The following is a 19879-nucleotide window of genomic DNA, read 5'->3' on the forward strand; positions in this document are numbered from 1 at the left end:
TGCTATCTACCCTCATTCCTTTCTTTGAATCCTCCCAAGTCAAATGCAATACACTTCTCACAACTACATGATTCTCCCACTTTTTGATAACTCACTATACCCAGTTGGTATTTCTCAGATGTAAAAATCCCAGTTTTACACACTGGAACATGGGGAACCTACCACTGACCACATCCTCAGTAAAAAATGGTTGCCTGTCCCTAGCAAATATTAAACGAGAATACCTCCTCAGAATTAGGTGGGGTGGAAATTATCTTCCTCATCGATGCTAGGATTTTTGGTTTCCTTGATGTTTTGCAGATAGTTGTAGCTACTTTAAATTCTTGAAGTTAATAGCTAAATCAAATTCAGAGGGTATTTTAGAGCACTCCTTCCCATTCCTCAGCTATTAAATTTCCCTCATTCTCTTTCATATTGTTCTCTGACCACTGGTAATGTAGTAGAGGTAAATATAATTTTTCGATGTAGTAGTGATCTTATTCTCTTATCCTCAGTTTTCTGGCTTTTATCTAAATTTGTATTAATACAATAAGATGAAACAGGAAAATTCATTATATCCCTCACATGGATTCACAAGATTCTACTACATAGCTTTATACTATGTGCAATACTCAAAATTATGAACAAAACATAGATATACTTACTTGCCTTATGTAACTAATTTTTGTTTAAATGCAGCCTAATTTCCAATCAATATTTTTTTAGTGTTAAAGGATTCAATTCAAAATAAAACTTGTTATAGATAAATTATTTTCTAAATTATTTATAACATATAACCCTTTGATAGTAATATATGGCCCTGTATATACTCTGGTGGACATTTTAAGACTAATTTTAGAAACTTACGTTTTTGAAATATCATGGCACTGTTTTGTTTGTTACTAGTGATTATATTAAATAGGACATGAAAGAACCTAAGAATTATTAATTCTGTTTCCAGGGTAATAAAAAGTCAGTGAAGATAATTCTACCAAAGGAAAGACCTTTTTGTTGGTATGGTATTACATATTATATGAAATAACACAGTTTTTCATTGAAGATTTACATGAACACATTTTACTTCTACTCTACTCTTATGAATCATGCAAAACCAGACCGTTGTCACCGAGTTCATTCTCCTGGGACTTTCACAAAACCCAAAAGTTGAGAAGATCCTATTTGTTATATTTTTGTTCCTCTATCTTGCAACGATTGGAGGCAACATGACGATTGTGGTGACCATTGTTTGGAGCCCTGCATTGCTGGGTTCTCCTATGTACTTCTTCTTGGCATTCTTGTCCTTATTGGATGCATGTGTCTCCTCTATTGTCACACCCAAGATGATTATAGATTTATTCTATAAGAGGAAGACCATCTCCTTTGAATGTTGCATGACACAAGTGTTTTCTGTCCACTTCTTCAGTGCTGTGGAGGTGATCATTTTGGCAGCTATGGCTTATGACCGCTATGTGGCCATTTGTAAGCCATTGCACTATTCTTCCATTATGAACAGGAGGGTCTGTGGCATGCTGGTGGGGGTAGCCTGGGCAGGGGGATTTTTGCATTCTATCATACAAATTATATTCACTTTGCATTTGCCTTTCTGTGGCCCTAATTTTATTGATCATTTTATTTGTGACTTGTTCCCATTACTGAAGCTTGCCTGCACGGACACACGCATATTTGTAATTTTGGTGTTTGCCAACAGTGGGTCTATCTGCATCATTATATTTTCCTTTTTGCTTGTTTCCTATGGTGTTATTTTGTTCTCTCTGAGAACCCACAGTTCTGAAGGGAGACGTAAAGCTCTCTCTACCTGTGGTTCCCATATTACTGTTGTTGTTTTGTTCTTTGTTCCATGCATATTAATATATGCACGACCTACATCTCCATTCTCTTTGGAGAAAAATGTATTTATATTTGCTGATGTCTTGACACCGTTACTCAATCCTATGGTTTACACGTTCAGGAACAAGGAAATGAAGAATGCCATTAAGAAAATGTGGAGAACTTTATTAGTGGCTCCTGACACATATTAATGCCTTAGTCTAGGGAAATAGTTCTGTGGAAGAAACAAAACCAACACTGTGTAACTATAAGAACTTTCTCTGCATCCCCTTTGCCTATGTCTATAGTCAAGTATGGCAGTGTGCTTTTATCCTAGTGCTGGTATTTCTGACACAGGTGAGATGCAGTTGAAGTTTTGAAAGAAGATCTAGTAAGTTATGGGTCCATTCACAGACATTATCTCTAAGAAAAAAGAGAAAGTGAAACAAATGAAGATACTCAATTCCCTCTTCTTAGTCTGCATGAAAATTAATGGATACTGGCAGTGCATTCATTGCACACACACACACACACACACACACACACACACACACATGCCTATACAGAGAGAGAGAGAGAGAGAGAGAGAGAGAGAGAGAGAGACAGAGGAATGAGATAAAGAGACTGACAGAGACAGGGAGAGGGACAGAGAACATATATGCATAAGCAAACAAGTCAAAAATACATTTAGATACTCTATAAAAAGTGAATAGAAAAATTATAAAAACCAGAAAACTAGCACAGTTGCTGCTAGAATTTGTCTTCTTAGCATGACTGGTAGGTACAACCATGTAAGACCAGCCATAGGGTTGAATAAAAGACCTTGAATAATGACAACGCCAGTTGACTTATATCAATGTGGATCACAAGGTTACACCTCTAGATAAAATGAGGCAGTCAATCAATGTCTCCTGAGAGTACAAAAGCAAATTTTTCCAGGGCCAAAGTGTCCTGTAGGCTATCCAAACCCAAGTGTTCAGTTTTAATACATGCATTTATGAATAACACTTACTGGACTCATTAACTGCATATATATATATAGTGTGTGTGTATCTATCACATGATACATATATATATATATTGAAATATATATATATATATATATATATATATGTATATAAAAGAAGAATTGAAGTGGTCATGAACTTGAGATGGAGAAGAGGGAGGGAAGAATTTGATTGAGAAAAATGACGTAAATGCAGAACCCATATGCAATATTCTCAAAACTAAATTTAAACATGAGTAAAAACAATATTTACTTAGACATGCACTTTAAAATTTACTCTAAGAGTTTATTTTATTTTAAGAGACTGAGTTAATATTAAGATTAAACACTTTGCTTTGAGCTTACACTTCTTGTGAATTGACTGTTCATTATTGCTATATGAAAATTAAAGGCATTTAAATTTTATACTTATAACTATAATGAAATATTAGAAGATATTAGAGTGTTTTCTAGTCACACTTTTTATTAAAGTTTTGAAAAACTATGTATTTAAAATTATGGAAAAAATAATGAAACAAAACCAAGTAACGGGTTCCTAAGGATTATTTTGAAGTTTCAGAACATAGAAATACAAAGAGAGAGGTAAAAATAGAACCTGGAATGTAGGTGTTTTCGTGTCATTTGACTTTGTTGTAGAAGGAGATACGTTTATTTAATGTACAAATGGAGTGACATTTTGAACTTTTTGATAGATAAAATACAATTCACCTTTTAGTTTATCAGGCAAAGATCCTATGGTTAAACAGGTCAGACAACCTAGAAAAGAACCTAATACTTTTATTCTGCTAAAGTGACACAATATTAAGCTGACTTCCAGTGACTTACTCTTATACCCATAGGCTAAGGTACCACTCAACTGTAATCAGAGTAGCTTTTACTCACAGTAGATCAATATATAGATCCACTACGAGCCAAGTACATAGAATGAGAAACTGAAAAAATAATCTGTTCTAAAGGAAATATGTACCACAACCCTCCCTCCAAAGGCTCAGTAATCGTTGTGGAAGAGGGAACCAGGAAGATTACAAAAACAAGAGATGCTGGATACAGTGTGATAACTGTATTATTAAATGAGCATGTCTATGTCAATATGTACAAGAGCTGTGCAAGCCAGACTAAACACTATTGTGGACAAAGAAGTTTGAAATGGAGTTCTGTTCCTATCCAAGGAGGTGTTAGCAATCTTTAACTGCTAGAAAATGAAGTGTTGGTTATATCTAAAAGTTGAGCACATTATAAGCTGACCATGCTCCAGTAGATGGTCACATATCCAAAAATATGTGTGCAGCATAAATTGTTCTAGATGAAGTGGTGTGGAACACAGATTTGAGTGGGAAGAGAATGAAGTCTAGAAGTGGGAAGTGTAGGGGAAATGAAGATGGATATATGCACAACTCACTGCATAAGATTCTTAAAAGAATAACTGAAAAATGAACTTTAAGAAACAACATTACTGTAAAGATGGGAATTGCTCTATGTCTAGGTATCTTATAGGAGGCAATATTGACTTTTATTTAAAGAATGAAAAGACTCACCATGTATCCTCTTTCAAGACTTGCATTGTACATACTACAAGCTAAATATGTTCATTTTATCCCATTGGCCCTGTTTTATAAGATCTACGTTTTCTGAATATCAGTAGGCTCTGTTCTTATTTTCCCACATGTTACAAATTTCCCTTAAAGTTTCACTTCTCTAATCATCTGTGTAAACATAACAACTTAACTCATAAGCCTCCTCAGCTTTATACAAGGTATATCCTTGTACTGCTAGAATTCCCTCTCTTTAGGCCTCAAACTTGGTGTATCCTTGCTTTTTTTTTTAATTGAATATTCTACTTATTTATATTTCAGATGTTATCCCCTTTCCCCATTCCTCCCCCAGAAACTCCCTATCCTGCTCCCCTCCCTCTGCTTCTATGAGAGTATGCCCCAACCCACCCACCCACTCCCCATGCCCAGGCCTTCACAAACCCAAAAGAAGATAGTCACACAAACATAATTCCACCTCTAATAAAAAAAATAACAGGAAGCAATAATTAATTTCCTTAATATCTCGTAACATGAATGGACTCAATTCCTCAATATAAAGACATAGATTAACTGTATATCCCTTCTAAATGCATGTGCCACCTGCTTCTCTAGAAACACACTTCCTACTGCCGTGAATTGAAACCTGACCGCAGAATCCATAAGGCATTCTAAAACCTACACTGTTTCTCAAAAACTCTGGTACCCAATGACCTATCAAATACAAGTTACTCAAGATAGAGAAACCAGATTTGGGGAGCCATACCAGCAACACAGAATTCTTACAATCCATATGTTCTCTTTTAGATAGTGTCTGTTCACACTGACAGAAGGAAATTTTTAAAAGAAGACTAGCTTTAATTGTCCATTGTTGGTGGGATTGTAAGCTTGTACAACCACTCTGGAAATCAGTCTGGAGGTTCCTCAGAAAATTGGACATAGTATTACCTGTGGATCCAGCACTACTACTCCTGGGTATATACCCAAAAAATGCTCCAACATATAAGAAGGACACATGCTCCACTATGTTCCTAGCAGCCTTATTTATAATAGCCAAAAGCTGGGAAGAACCCAGATGTCCTTCAACAGAGGAATGGATACAGAAAATGTGGTACATTTACACAATGGAGTATTACTCAGCTATTAAAAACAATAAATTCGAGAAATTCTTAGGCGAATGGATGGAACTAGAAAATATTCTGAGTGAGGTAACCCAATCACAAAAGAACACACATGTTATTCACTCATTGATAAGTGGATATTAATCCAAAAGCTCGCAATACCCAAAACATAACTCACAGACCACATGAAGCCCAAGAAAAAGAAAGACCCAAGTGTGGGTGCTTAGGTCCTGATTAGAAGTAGTAACAAAATACTCACAGGAGCAAATACTCACAGGAGAAACTGGAGGAGAGACCATCCAGAGACTGCCCCACCTGGAGAACCCTCCCAGATGCAATCACCATTTACAAACACTGTTGTGGATGTCCGGAAGTTCATGCTGACAGGAGCCTGATACACCTGTCTCCTGAGAGGCTCTGCCAGAGCCTGAAATATACAAAGGCAGATGCTCACAGCTAACCATCAAACTGACCACAGGGTTCCCAGTGGAGGAGTTAGAGTTAAGACTGAAGAAGTTGAAGGGGCTTGTAGCCCCATGGGGAGAGCGACAATACCAACCAACCAGAGTTCCCTGGGTCTAAACAGCTAGTCTGAGAACAAACATGGAGGGACCCATGTCTCTAGCTGTATTTGTAGAGGAGGATGGACTTGTCTGGCATAAGTGAGAGAGGAGGGCCTTGCTCCCTTGAAGGCTGGATGCCCCATTGAGGGGAAATTCTAGGGAAGGGAGGTGTGAGTGGGTGGGTGGGTGGGGGCATACCCTCATAGAAATAGGAGGAAGGCGGATGGGTTAAGGGGTTTCTAGGGGTGGGGAATTGGGGAAAGAGGATAACATCTGAAATGTAGATAAAGTACATAATAATAAAAAAAAGAAAAAGAAAAAACAAACAAACAAACAAACAAAAAACAAATAATGGAACTGGCTATGACAGTTGAACATTTGAGACTCTTTAGCCGCAATTTAACATTACCCATTACAGGGATTCCTTATATTGTCAAGGACAAGATACTGTGGAACTGGCCCATGGAACTTTAAAGCAATATCTTCATAAAATAAAAAAGAGGGATATATACCCATGTACACCACAAATTTATTTAAATCATATTCGTTTTACTTTTCATTTTAAAGGGTTTTTTGTTTTGTTTTTTGTTTTTCTGTTTGTTTTTTTTTTTTTAATTTGGATGCCAAGGAACTTTCTGCTGAGTGTCTATGGTGCTCTACAACTTGACATACTTATGCATAGGTGAAAGGGAAGGATCCACTTACTGGCATAAGGCATGATCCCAATCAAGTATTAAATATGGGGAAGAGGGCATATCTCTACTTTTCAAACTCACTAATTAATTCTATAGTAATTAACCCCAAATAGAATGATCTGGAAAATCATGCAGACAACGAATTGAAAGCATGATTTTAACTATATTCAAACCACTCAAAGAGAATATGAATACACGTCAAGAGAACAAAAACAAAGGGTTGCCAGAAAGCAAAAGACAATCCAAAATATGAAAATATAATTCAATAGATAGAAGTACTGAAGAAAAACTAATTTGATGCTGAAAATAAAAACTCAAATGCCAACTAAAAGCTTCAGAATAAAACTTCACTAATACCTACTCTCCTTATGCATATTTCACCACAGGTATTCAGTATAGAGTAACTCCATTTAAATCCCTTTATATGTATGCTTTAAAAATCTTAAAATAAGATGAAAATAGGTGCAGAGCTTGAAGATAGAATAAAAATTTGAATCACTTAGAAAATATCAATGATAAATATATTAGTAGTAAGCAAAAATAAAGCAGAATATAGAAGAATTTCTGGAAATGATGAAAAGTCCTAAAATTCAATTTATGACATAGAAAAATAGCACATCATGAAGGCATTAAGAATATTTTAAATTAATTTATAGAAAAAATTCTCAAACATAAAGAGATGTTCATTCAGGTATAAAGGGCCTAGGAAACACCAAGTAAGACCAGTATTGGAATCTGTAAAACTTATTATAGCCAAAAAACTAAAGACACTCTCTTATGCAAGAGGATTAAAATTTGTAAGAGATAAAATTCATATTGGTAACAAACCCTGACTTATCAGAATAACACTTGACTATTCAACAGAAACCTACAAATTAGCAGGATGTGAAGGACTCATTTGACATTCTAAAAGATCACAGCTGTCAATTTGGAGCAACCTATTTAGAAAGACTATCCACTAAAATTGAAGTAGAAATCAAGACATTTTATGTTAAAACAATATATGCATAATATCAGCTCAAGATCAAGCCGGTCACTATCCCAGCATGTTGAAGGAGATGATCATGAGTTTTCATCTTTAACTGTGTGCTACTGACAATGAATGTGTAGTGTGGGAAGAAGTCGTCTCTCTTTAGGGATATGGCCTCTGAAAGGCTAAGTATGCTCCCAGAAGATGGTTGTACACACGTACACATCTACAATAAAAAATCTACTCAGTGCGTGGATAAAAAGATAACATGAAGATGGAAGGAAAATGCAGCTGGTGGGAGATAAAGTATAAATTATGGGAATGAATTTTATCAAATAAATATGCATGTATAAAACTATTAAATAGTATAAAATCAAGTTTATACTTCAAAAAAACAACAAAAGGAATAAAATGATTCAAAAATATTTACATCTACATCAGATTAAAATACTCACTTGCTCAAAATCATTTTGTCATTTTCTTTTTCATACACAGAATTTGTTCTTTGAAAATCTCACACACATACATAATGAAAACTGGCCACTCGTCTCTACTCCACACTCGTCTATCTCCCAGTTCTTATCCCTACCATGGGTGGGATCTAAACTCATCCTCAGACTCTACATTTTACTCTCTCAGATCTCTTGAGCATTTCTTCCTTTCTGGCTATTGTTTAAGGTATTATTATTTTCACTTACTCTTTATTCTCTGACTTTGCATGTGTAATATGTGTCACATCTTATTTCATAGGAACTCACAGTTGAGAACTCCTGAGAGAAGTCCTTTCTGCTGGCTAGAAATCCTGGCAGAAGGTGCAATGTAGGCTTTTAGAGGAGAAGAGACATCAAATGTCCTCCCTAGCTATAGAGTTTGTGTTCTAGAACATGAAGTGAAATTTCAGGAAATCTATGCCCATTAGTTCAATAATGCCATATTTGCTTGGAGGGTAATCAATCACTGCCAGATTGTATTTGAGTCATATCCTACAGGTACTCGGTAATATAAAGTTGGCCAAATGCCTATAGCTTGTGAGGCCATAGGCCTTTATGAAAAACCTACTACTATTCTTCTTCTAAGTGAATAATGCCTCTTAAATATTCATATTTATGTTTCTCTACTATTTTCAGGATTTGGCAGATAAGGTTTTTTTTCCCCAGTGTGTGGGTGTTAATGCAAAGCTTTTAAAATTAAGTTATGGGAAAGGAGTAAATGATTAATGTTCATACCTAAATGGGACAGCTATATCAACCTTCCATAGATTGAGAAATAGCTCCAAATAGAGAACAATAGAGAATATAAATCCTACGGGTTTGGTAGGTGTGCTATGATACAGAGTCTGTTAGACGTGATATGGCTGTTTTAATCATGAACAAACAGGATCAGATTATAGATACCCACATAACAATGGCATAAGATTTATTCCTCAATATTCTGTTATGAATAAGTAAAAGACTCATGAGTTTCTACCCATCATCAATTTATTGGAAGTTGGTAAAGATATCTACAGGAGTGTAACTACCAGAAAATTTTTCAATGGTTCAGTCATAATGTTCTATCCATGCTCATATGAGCAAACATAATTAAACTTATTGGTCAATAAATAAATATAGGAAAAGGTTCTTGAAATGAACATCTACATGACAACAAGAAGAGACAGTTATGTGGTCAATATGATCACAATAAATTATGTACATATATGAAATAGTCAAAGTAAAAAAAAAGCAAAGATTCTTATAGGAAATAAAAATATTTTATTAGTATTATTTTATATACATGATTTTTCTTTAAGGAAAAAAATCTTTGATAGTATTTTCCAAAATGTTGAATATTTTCCTGACAGATTGATTTTAAAAATTCCTTGTCACAGAAATAAATTTTGTCAAATACTGCACAGAGATATTGAACTCCATCCATCATAGAACTGTGTTTGTTATCTGAAAGATACAGTACACAAGAGTACTAACAAATATAACCTCAATGTATTTTTTTTAAACTCATAACATAAGTTTGGATGTCCAAAAAGCATTATGAATACTGTTATATGTAGAAACATGCAGAAAAGTTTATCTTAGACTCTCATGAGGACAGGCATTTGTTAAAAACCCAAGGGGTTTGAGAATCACTCTCACATTCATGATGTCTGATTACAGTGAATGAGGAATTTTGGATTCTTCATTCGTGTTTTGCTATAATAACCACATAAATACAGCACTTAAAAAGAAGAGGTAACATCATTTACCGTCACTGCCAGAGCTGCTCTCATGCTTCCTCTTAGATGTGGAAGAAAGTGCTGGAAACAAGTGGAGAATCTTGGCCACAACTGATGGTCACCATATCATAAAGAATAGGAGTCATATATTTTCAGAGCTTTTATAGAACTGACATATGGTGAGGCTCATAGGGCATACCTTCGTATTTTCAGAAATGAGTCTAAATTGTGGTATCGATTTACTATTTAAAATTAAAATATAACTTTTGGGGGGCTTTAGTTGATGTTTAATTTTAAGTAACTTGATAGTAACAAGGTATTCATTATCAATGAAGTGTATAATATTTACTGTTTTCTTATGGACTATATAATTTTAACTACTAAGAATGAACATTTAATTTCTTCTGCTTTTATCACTTAACAAATTATAATGCTTCATCTTTCATATTTTAGTGTTTCATTTATACTAGCATAAGGTAGTGATTTGTTAGATTCTTATTTTCATATATACCATTTGTTAGATTCACATTTTCACATAAAGTTTTCCATATTCCTTACTTTTCAATACTTTAGACAGTATATTATTTTAACATAAAATTTTCTCATCTCATTTTGTTTACAAAGTGTAATTTGTGAACTGGAATATCATTTCAAAATTATAAATACAATTCTGGAATAATTTCTAACATATTTTCTAAATGTATTTGAGTGAGTGAATCCTTTTCATTGTAATCAGAATACTTCATAATGTAATTATAAGAAAAGTATTTTTTGACTGCTTCAACATTGCATCACAGTGTGACTGTGCAGGCACTACGTAAAATAATGTTTTCATCAATAGAGTCATGTTATTTTTGAATTATAGGTTATAGAATATGATTTAAAAACAGTGAATTTGGCCGAGTGTAGTGGCACAAGATTGTAACATTATAAACCAAGGGGGAAGCTGGAGGCTCAGGACCTAAGTCATTCCAAGCCAGGGTGATGTTGTGTCCAACTGGACTATAAAATCTGAGACTTGATAGTTTGTTCAATCATATGACTACTTACAAATAAAGCTCTTTTGATGACTATTTTATAAATATATTTTATTCACTATTTGAAACTTTCATATATAAAATGTACTGTTCATGTTCCCCCATCCTATTCCTCCTAGGTCCTCCCATAGCTGAGTAACAACAATGTTTAAATTTCTGCTTAACATTCTATTTGCTCTCATTTTAGATTCACACAAATAAGGCAGAGCAGAAGTTTTTGGGCTATCACTTGCTGAGTTTCACTCAACACTGTCCCAGTGCTTTAATAAGAATATATATGGCAAGATTGTGAAATAGACAAGAACATATTAGCTTTAACTGAATAAGAGATTTTGTGTGTATTTAGCCTACTTTTCAGCTATTACATTTTATAGAATTATATTTAGACTACAGCTACTCTTTAGGCTTATCAAATCCTAAATTATAAAAAAATGATGACTCATAATCACAAACCATAGTGACTATGCTGTACTGTCCATTATTTATTATTATTATTATTTATTATTTATTCTTTTTTATTTATTGCCTTAATAAATAATTTAGAAAACTGCTTTCTGGCAAATCACAGTGTCAGTTTAATTAGAATTAATGAGAATCTTAAGTAAATAGAAAATTCAGATAACATTCAAGTTTTTAACATTGATCTTTGTTTCCCTTAGAATCTACCACTCAGTTTGATTGCTTTGTTTTTTGTTTTGTTTTGTTGTAGAAAATGGCAATTAAGTCCTAAATGTCTGTGAGGACAAAAGCTTCAATATTTCGCGATTGATTAAGAACATTAGACCATGCTATGCATTGAAATTATCATATTTCACTACAACCCATAAAAACAAGCATTTTACCTTGTAAAAATATATAGAAAAACACAGCTTTGACTATAGAAAGACAAGAATTCAATGTGCAATAGTCTGCTCTGCTTTGAATCATTGTCTGAGACCCCCCTTTTCCGTAACACTCACTACGTCCTCCAATATTTCTGCTTCCATTATTATTTTGATGAGATTTGAAGAAACAAACTTTTAATGTCCCCAGGCTTTTTAAATTTTAGGAACATCTAGTTCCACACCTATTCTATAGACGAAGGTAAAGTTCTAGATCTGAGAAATACTTCTCAAGACTCTGAAGCAGTTTCTCTTTTATTCCCATATTTTGTCATTATAAGAAATGTTAGTTTTCATTAAAATATTTCATGCCCTATGAGCTCCTTATTCATTGCAGTTTTTTGTCCATCCTGACTTAGCACAGAATAACAACTTTTAAATTATGTTCTGAGCACTTAATCTATCTTAAATGATTACTGCCAGATCTAGTGGCCCAATGATTATCTTCTAGGGTGTTATTGTTTTATATGTTTGTTTGTTTATTTTTGCTGTAGTATATCATTTGAAATAGTAATTATATTATAGATACTATTGAAAAACTTCCCTAGGAACATCATGGAAGTGGTTGTTTCAAATTATGTATCTCTTCCTCCTCCTTCTTCATCCTCTTCTTCCTCTTTCTCCTCTTCCTCTAACCTCTTCAACTAGAATTGTATATTTTCTATGTAAAAGTGAGTCATTAAAATCTTTATTGTCTTTTTCTGTGCATAAATACATTAGTCCTTTACTCACAGATATGTAATAACATATATAAATATATACATACACAAATGCATATATATTCATTAATACAGATATTCACATCAAAAATATGTTTAATAAAACATTTCAGAGATGCCCAGAATATAGAAATACATTTTAAACTATGATTTTTCTGGGGAAATTTAGTTCAAGAGCTGTAATATTTGACGAGGAGATCCACATGAAGTTGCTGGATTTATGAGTGAGTGTAAGGGCAATACTGTAAGAAGTATTTTAACACTCTCAAATTTAATCCTCCTGATAGTCCTTGGAGATGAGCCAGTAATCTGTTTAGAAACATGCTTTTATATTAAATATTTAAAATCATAGGTTTGTAAAGTTGTATTTTTATAAACAAGATCTTATTGTATAAATATCTGGCAAATAATTAAATCTCAGAACTCTTAATGGTATTCATTGATTAGTTTTCCTTCTTCAGCTATGTAAATTTTATAAATTTTTATATGGATGTTGGTTCATCATCTCTTGATTTTCCATTCTTCCTTTACCTTGTTATTTTTATAGAAATACCCTATTCACACATGAACAATGTACTAAGATCTAGTCCTTTTATAGACAGAAGGAGCCTGCAGAAAGGCAATCTCTACTCTGATATTCTCATTTTTTTTTAATGTCACTCTGTCTTTTGATGCTCAGGAGAGGTCATGGATAGTGGAGCTAGAGGATCATGACATCCAAATTTAACCATCTTGTTTCTTTAAACTTAAAATTTCCATTAACAGTTTTCCCCTTGTCACATATTGCTGATGAGGAAGCTGAATACTATATAGTTGCATTTTTCCACTCCATTTAGTTATCCTGACAACAGCATCATTTTTACAGAGCTCTTATCACACGATAAATTGATGAATTAAAGTGAATTTTCAGTATGTATCTTCATTAGCATCATGTTAATGGTAGATATTGTTGTACAGAACTTTATATGTTATGAAGAACAAATTACTTGATTTGAATTCTAGGGCACTTTACTCATTGAAAGAAAATTTAAAATGTCGAGGCTTTCAAAGTCTATTTTACCTCTTTTTATTTTGGTAGATGAAGCTTCAGACCTGAAGTAATTTTCTTCATTACTGTAGAAAATTCAGCTCTGTCTAGTTCCATGAAGATGTTAGATATGTTTAATAAAATGTAATCTTTGGCTTATTATTCAGGTATGGTTTCTAACTGCCTTTCAATATTTTATTTACTATGGAAGACATTTAGAGAATGCTTAAAGCTAAAATTTCAAATGTAATTCTTTTCCTAACACAAATAGATGGTTTTATCACAAATATTAAAAATTGTGGCTATTTTAAATTATTTAATAATTTCTACATCGACTCTATGTGATAAGTAACTACCTTTTTCAAAGAATACTCCATTTTGAATAGTAATAAAATCAATCATGATAATTTTTGCATAAAAATGTGTTATATCATTAATGCTGATATTATAGATTTGCATGATACAAGTTTTTCTTATAATTGCAGAGTTTCATAAATACCCTTTGAATTTCTTTCAAAGTCCTCTGGAGAACGAAACATGCATAACCAGAGCTTTGTCAATGAGTTCATACTCTTGGGGCTTTCACAAAACCCCCGAATTGAGAAAATATCATTTGTTATATTTTTATTGATCTATCTTGCAACTCTTGTTGGCAACATGATGATTGTGGTGACCATTGTCTACAGTCCTGCACTACTGGGCTCTCCCATGTACTTCTTCTTGGCATTTCTGTCCTTTCTGGATGCTTGTGTCTCCTCTGTTGTCACACCAAAGATGATCGTGGATATGGTTTATGAGACGAAGAGCATCTCTTTTGAATGTTGTATGACACAAGTCTTTGCTGTGCACTTTCTTACTGCTGTAGAGGTCATTGTTCTAGCAGCCATGGCCTATGACCGCTATGTGGCCATTTGCAAGCCCTTGCACTACTCTTTCATCATGAATCGGAGGCTCTGTGGCACTCTAGTGGGGGTAGCCTGGGCTGGAGGCTTCTTGCATTCTATCATACAAATTGCCTTTACTTTGCAATTGCCCTTCTGTGGACCCAATGTCATTGATCATTTCATATGTGACTTGTTCCCATTGCTGAAGCTTGCCTGCACTGACACACACATTTTTATCATTTTGGTGTTTGCCAACAGTGGGTCTATCTGCATAATTATATTCTCCTTTTTGCTTATTTCCTATGGCGTTATATTGTTCTCTCTGAGAACCCACAGCTCTGAAGGGCGTCGTAAGGCTCTTTCTACCTGTGGGTCCCATATTACTGTGGTTGTATTTTTCTTTGTTCCTTGTATATTAATATATGCACGACCTACTTCTGCATTCTCTTTTGAGAAAAATGTTTTTGTGTTTACAGATGTCATGACACCACTGCTCAATCCTATGGTTTACACATTCAGAAATAAGGAAATGATAAATGCTATCAGGAAAATGTGGAAGAGACTGATAATGGTTCCTGATAAATATTAAACCATTGTAGGCTTACAAGACTGAAATGGCTTCCTGGATACAAGTACTTGTTGTTTAAGAATAAGCACTATTTGGATCCTTACCATTCATGTCCAAAGCCAAGTATGGCAGATAGTTTTTAACAATCTGGGTGAATCAGAACCAGGCAGGTCAGGATTTGAATTGGACAACTAATCACTGAATGACACAGATAGCTCAAGACTCAGTCAGTCACAGAACTTCTCTGAAGGAAATGAGGATAGACAAAGATATTCAATGTTCTCTCATGCTCTGCTGGCATATGCATGAGTTCTAGCATTTAATTCATGTTCACATACATTAACACACACACACACACACACACACACACACACACAGGCACATCAAATAATACCAGTGCATACTTAATGTACACAACTTAATGTAAACAACAAAGTAAAACCATTTTTACTTTGTAAAAGGCTTCCATGATTAGTCCTTATAGAGAAGTATATGACCATATTTTGTAGATAATACATCAACAGTGTATGTGAGAAATCCATTTGTGAGATTACACTTTCACAGTATGAATTCAATAGTCAGATTATCATTTAAAAGTTAAAGTCCATTTCAATGAACATATATATACAGTTAGGATTGGCATTCAGAAAGGATGCTGTGAAGCTTCACATTCAATTTTATAGTTTCAGTATTAAACATTTTTTATGCACTTATATATCAATAAAATAAAAAACTCCATAACAAAATTAGGAGTAAAAATGTACAGCATTATATTCTTTTTCATAAATCATGAGTTGTATAGATTTGGGAGTTTGATTAATTTTGGAGTAGAATATTTTTATTGATTTGCAAACATTTTTAAACAATAAAGTTTTTAAAAAAGTAAAAATTTAAAGTCAACTGAACTATATACTCTCAAAATTCTAAGGAAATTTAGATATTAGAATTACTATTAGAATTAGTTCATGAAATAAATGTGTCTTAAAATTGGGAGAAATATGCTGAAAATATGTCACAATATTTTTTGAATATTTCCCATATTTCAGAGCAATATAGGTTTCTTTGTGACACAGAGATTATGTATACTGGAAATTCAGAGAAAGAAAACTAATTACAAACCTCATATTAGCTTTTTAATATAAAATGTGAAGATGGGATTTCTTTTTCACACAGGGTCTCACTCTATATCTCTTGCTGGCTATGTAGACCTAACCAGATTCACTTCATTAATTTTAAAACTGTTTAAAACTACAACTTATACTCTCTTTCCTAATGCATTTTCACACATAGTTGTAAAATTGCTATTCAAAATAATTCTTAAAAGAAACATACAATAGATAACTTACTAAGGAGGATATGAAAATGCCAAAATTGTTTAAAATGACCATCATGGATACAGAAATGTTAGTATCTGATTGCTGACCTAGCAAATATTACATGATAATAGGTATAATCATGTAGTGTGATTATTTTGTATTAGGGCACAGGAATAAAATTTAGATTAACAGAAAATAATCACTGTATCTTGAACACTTTCATTCTAAAGAGTTAGTATTTGTAAGATTTTTTTTGTTGATGTTGCTGTTGTTTTTATGAATCATTTAAGTTCTGCATTTACTGTCGTGTGTTAATAAATGTAACAAGCTGGGAAAGTCAAGATTTCTCTTAAGCTGTCAACTCAATGCTCTGTCCCTTCATATTAAATATACTTTAATATCATCTGCCCAATTCATGGAAAGAGAAAGTTTCTTTTACTCTTTAGACTCTTTATCTTTCATTTTTAAATTTTGACTCAAGCTTGGTGTACTGACTTGTGCTTTAATTTCACTACTTAGAATGTTAGATGGTTTAAATTGATTCAAGTACTAGGCAAGCATGGTTCAAAGAGTAGGAAATTTCTCAAAAATCAAGAGAGGCCTGTATTCTTGAGAATAAGATCTATAATGGGGAAAAGCTCTTAGTATTCCAATTAAATTCAGGAATAAGACAAGAGTTTATATTCTCTCTACTCCTATTTAATTTAATAAGGTAACTCAAGGAAATACTTTAATGGTTAGTGTGGACAGTTAGTGACACTCATGGAACCTTTAAGTTGAGAAGCATACAGACAAGTGCGTAAGGGAAATATTTATTAGGATAGCCTCTCAGCATATATGTGAGCATTTATCTTTGTTAGATTTATGTAGTAATAAGTTTTGAGAATTTATTGCTGATGCTAAGAAGGGCTTGCTGACAGACCCTGGTATGGCTGTACCCTGAGAGGCTCTACCAGCACCTGACAAATACAGACGTAGATACTCACAACCAATTGTCAGATTGAGCCCAGAGACCCCAGTGGAAGAGCTAGGGGAAAGAATGAAGGAGCTGAACATAGGAACACCATAGGAAGAACAATATCAACTAACTGGACCACCCAGAGCTCCCAAGGACTAAACCACCAACCAAAGAATATCTGTGGCTCCAGCTGCATATGTAGCAGAGTACAGTCTCATCTGGCATCAGCGGGAAGGGAGGTCCTTGGTTCTGTGTAGGCTTTATGCCCCAGGATATGGTTGTGAGGCTGGAGTCGATGAGTGGGTAGAAGAGCACCCTCACAGAGGTAAAGAGGATGGGGGAATGGGATGAGGGGTTTGTGGAGGGAAAACTAGGAAAAGGATATAATTTGAAATGTAAATGAATGAAATAGTTAATAAAACACACACAGATATTATAAGAATGTACTTTTGTTTTAAACTCAGATGTGGGGATGTAGGCCTGCTTCTAGATTATCCTCAGCAGCTGAGTATGATTTGTCTTTTGCTCTAGCAGAGGTGAGGTTTTATTAGTTGTAGATGGTTCTGTGATCATGTAACATTTAGAATTCTGGAAACTTTGCAAATGGTATATAGATAGTATATAAATGCTAGGGCCCCAAAAGAGTTAATGTTGGTAGTTGTTGAGAGTGGGTTGTTTGCAGTTTGTCAGTAGTCTTGGTCAAACAAAAAAAGGAACAAAAGTAGATTCACATCTCTCCCTCCCTCCCTCCCTCCCTCCCTCTCTCCTATTCTATCCTTTTTTTCCCTCCTATCTAGTGATTGTGGGTGAAACTGGGAGTGGGAAAAAAGAACAGTCCACAAAGTAACAAAATAAGAGCTACAGTTTTTTTGTTTTTGTTTTTTGCTTTTTGTTTTTTGTTTTTTTGGTTTTTTTTGTTTTGTTTTAGGTAGGAATCCCCTTTATTCCTTATCAAAACAATTTAACAGCAAATGTAGATAATATACTTTTTAAACATATAAGTTATCTTCTGTGGGGGCATTCTTATCTTGCCCCTCCTAGTGAAAGAGTGCAAATTTTTATATTAATCTTATTTAAAGACTAGACTAACTTAACAGTAACAGAGAAAGCAGAGCATCTACGGTAGGGAGTACAGACATTCCACTCATACGCACATTTAAACTTCTTAACAGTACAGAGACACCTGCGGCCGCTTCAGCATTAACTTTATGACTGACTAGTAAGTCTCGGAGTACACTTCAGGTGAAGTCCCAACAAGTACTTTAAATAAATTTCAATGCCTGACATTCAAAGTCCAAATTAGACATTCAAAGTCTTCTTTACTGCAAATATGATGTCTTTGACCTGAGGTATGGAGTTATCTTCTAGGATCTTTGCGTAAGTATAGGGACATCAGCACCAGTGACACGAACGGCAGGGGCATCAAGGAAGTTGAATGCAGGGCCTTCCATAATTCTGGCACAAATCTCAGCTCCTACTCCAAATTGTGGCCAGCCTCCTTCCACAGTTACGAGATGATTTGTCTTCATGACACTGGCTTCTATAGCATCAATATCCATTGGTCTGATGGTACGCAGATTTCTTACCTCACATTCAATTCCCTCCTTAGACAATATAGCTGCAGCTTATAGGCAGTGGCCCACTGGTCTTGAATGGTCAACTACAGTGATGTGGGTCCCTTGCCTTTCAATTTTGGCTTTTACAATAGGAATCAGGAAATCTTTTGAGCTTCTGCAGGAAGTTCAAATGGAACTCCATACATCAGTTCATTCTCTAGCATCACCACTGGATTATCATCACGAATGGCCTATTGCATCCATAGAATTCCAGGGGCTGACCACTTATAAACCTGGGCAGTTCCCATATCGTGCAGCAAAGCATTGTGAGTGCTGAGCAGCTACACCTGCTGAGGCGCCATTGGCCCCCCTGAATACAATGGGCACAGGCTGAAGGCCTGTAGACATGTAGTAAGTCTTGGCAGCTGAGTTTATAACCCGGTCAATAACTTGCATAGAGAAATTGAAGGTCATAAATTCACAGATGGGCCGCAACCCAGCCATAGCTGCACCTACAGCAATTCCCGCAAAGCCCATCTCTGATATGGGAGTGTCTATGATCCTCTTGTCGCCATATTTCTTCCACAGGCCTCTGCTCACCTTGTATGCACCCTCATACTGGGCAACTTCTTCCTCAAGCAGAACAACTTTTGCATCTCTTTCTAGTTCTTCATCCATGCCTTGATTAATAGCTTCACGAACTGTCAACTGCACCTCTGCGGGCGCCGCCTCTTCAGCAGCCCGGACGCCTGCCACAAAGGTCCCCGCACCAGACCAGCCACCACTGCCATCTTGCCTGTGTCCTCTACTAGCTGCTGAACGACAACACAGAAGTGCCGCAGACCCCCGTCCAGCGCAGCCAAGAGCTACAGTTTTATCTTGATTTTTGACATGGAAGAGTCACTTGAAAAATGGGCAATACTGAGCTTGAGTATCAAATAAATACATATATTTATCATTATGCTTCTGGATTGTGGAATCAATATTATCTGCTATCTCTAGCTCCTATGCTCATAACTTCCAACTATGAAGAA

General features: G+C 34.8%; 2 protein-coding genes and 1 pseudogene across 2 annotated transcripts; 2 read left to right on the forward strand and 1 right to left on the reverse strand.

Annotated features, from left to right (window-relative positions):
* Positions 1–1045: 1045 nt before the first annotated feature.
* LOC114637370 (olfactory receptor 4C15-like) lies at positions 1046–2018 on the forward strand. Its single transcript, XM_028785599.1, has one exon. It carries the CDS (start codon positions 1083–1085, stop codon positions 2016–2018), a length of 936 nt encoding a protein of 311 aa, XP_028641432.1. The 5' UTR covers positions 1046–1082.
* A 12082-nt stretch (positions 2019–14100) lies between these two features.
* On the forward strand, positions 14101–15036 carry LOC114637366 (olfactory receptor 4C15-like). The gene has a single exon (XM_028785596.1). The coding sequence runs from the start codon at positions 14101–14103 to the stop codon at positions 15034–15036; it is 936 nt and encodes a 311-aa protein (XP_028641429.1).
* A 3552-nt stretch (positions 15037–18588) lies between these two features.
* LOC114637365 lies at positions 18589–19636 on the reverse strand (annotated as a pseudogene).
* Between the last annotated feature and the right edge of the window lie 243 nt (positions 19637–19879).

This window comes from Grammomys surdaster, unplaced genomic scaffold (assembly GCF_004785775.1).
Source record: "Grammomys surdaster isolate TR1022 unplaced genomic scaffold, NIH_TR_1.0 125284, whole genome shotgun sequence".
NCBI classification, from domain to species: domain Eukaryota; kingdom Metazoa; phylum Chordata; class Mammalia; order Rodentia; family Muridae; genus Grammomys; species Grammomys surdaster.

What these genes read in the sequence shown, in the direction of transcription:
- LOC114637366 (XM_028785596.1), top strand. Translation starts at nt 14,101, where the DNA reads ATGCATAACCAGAGCTTTGTCAATGAGTTCATACTCTTGGGGCTTTCA.
- LOC114637370 (XM_028785599.1), top strand. Translation starts at nt 1,083, where the DNA reads ATGCAAAACCAGACCGTTGTCACCGAGTTCATTCTCCTGGGACTTTCA.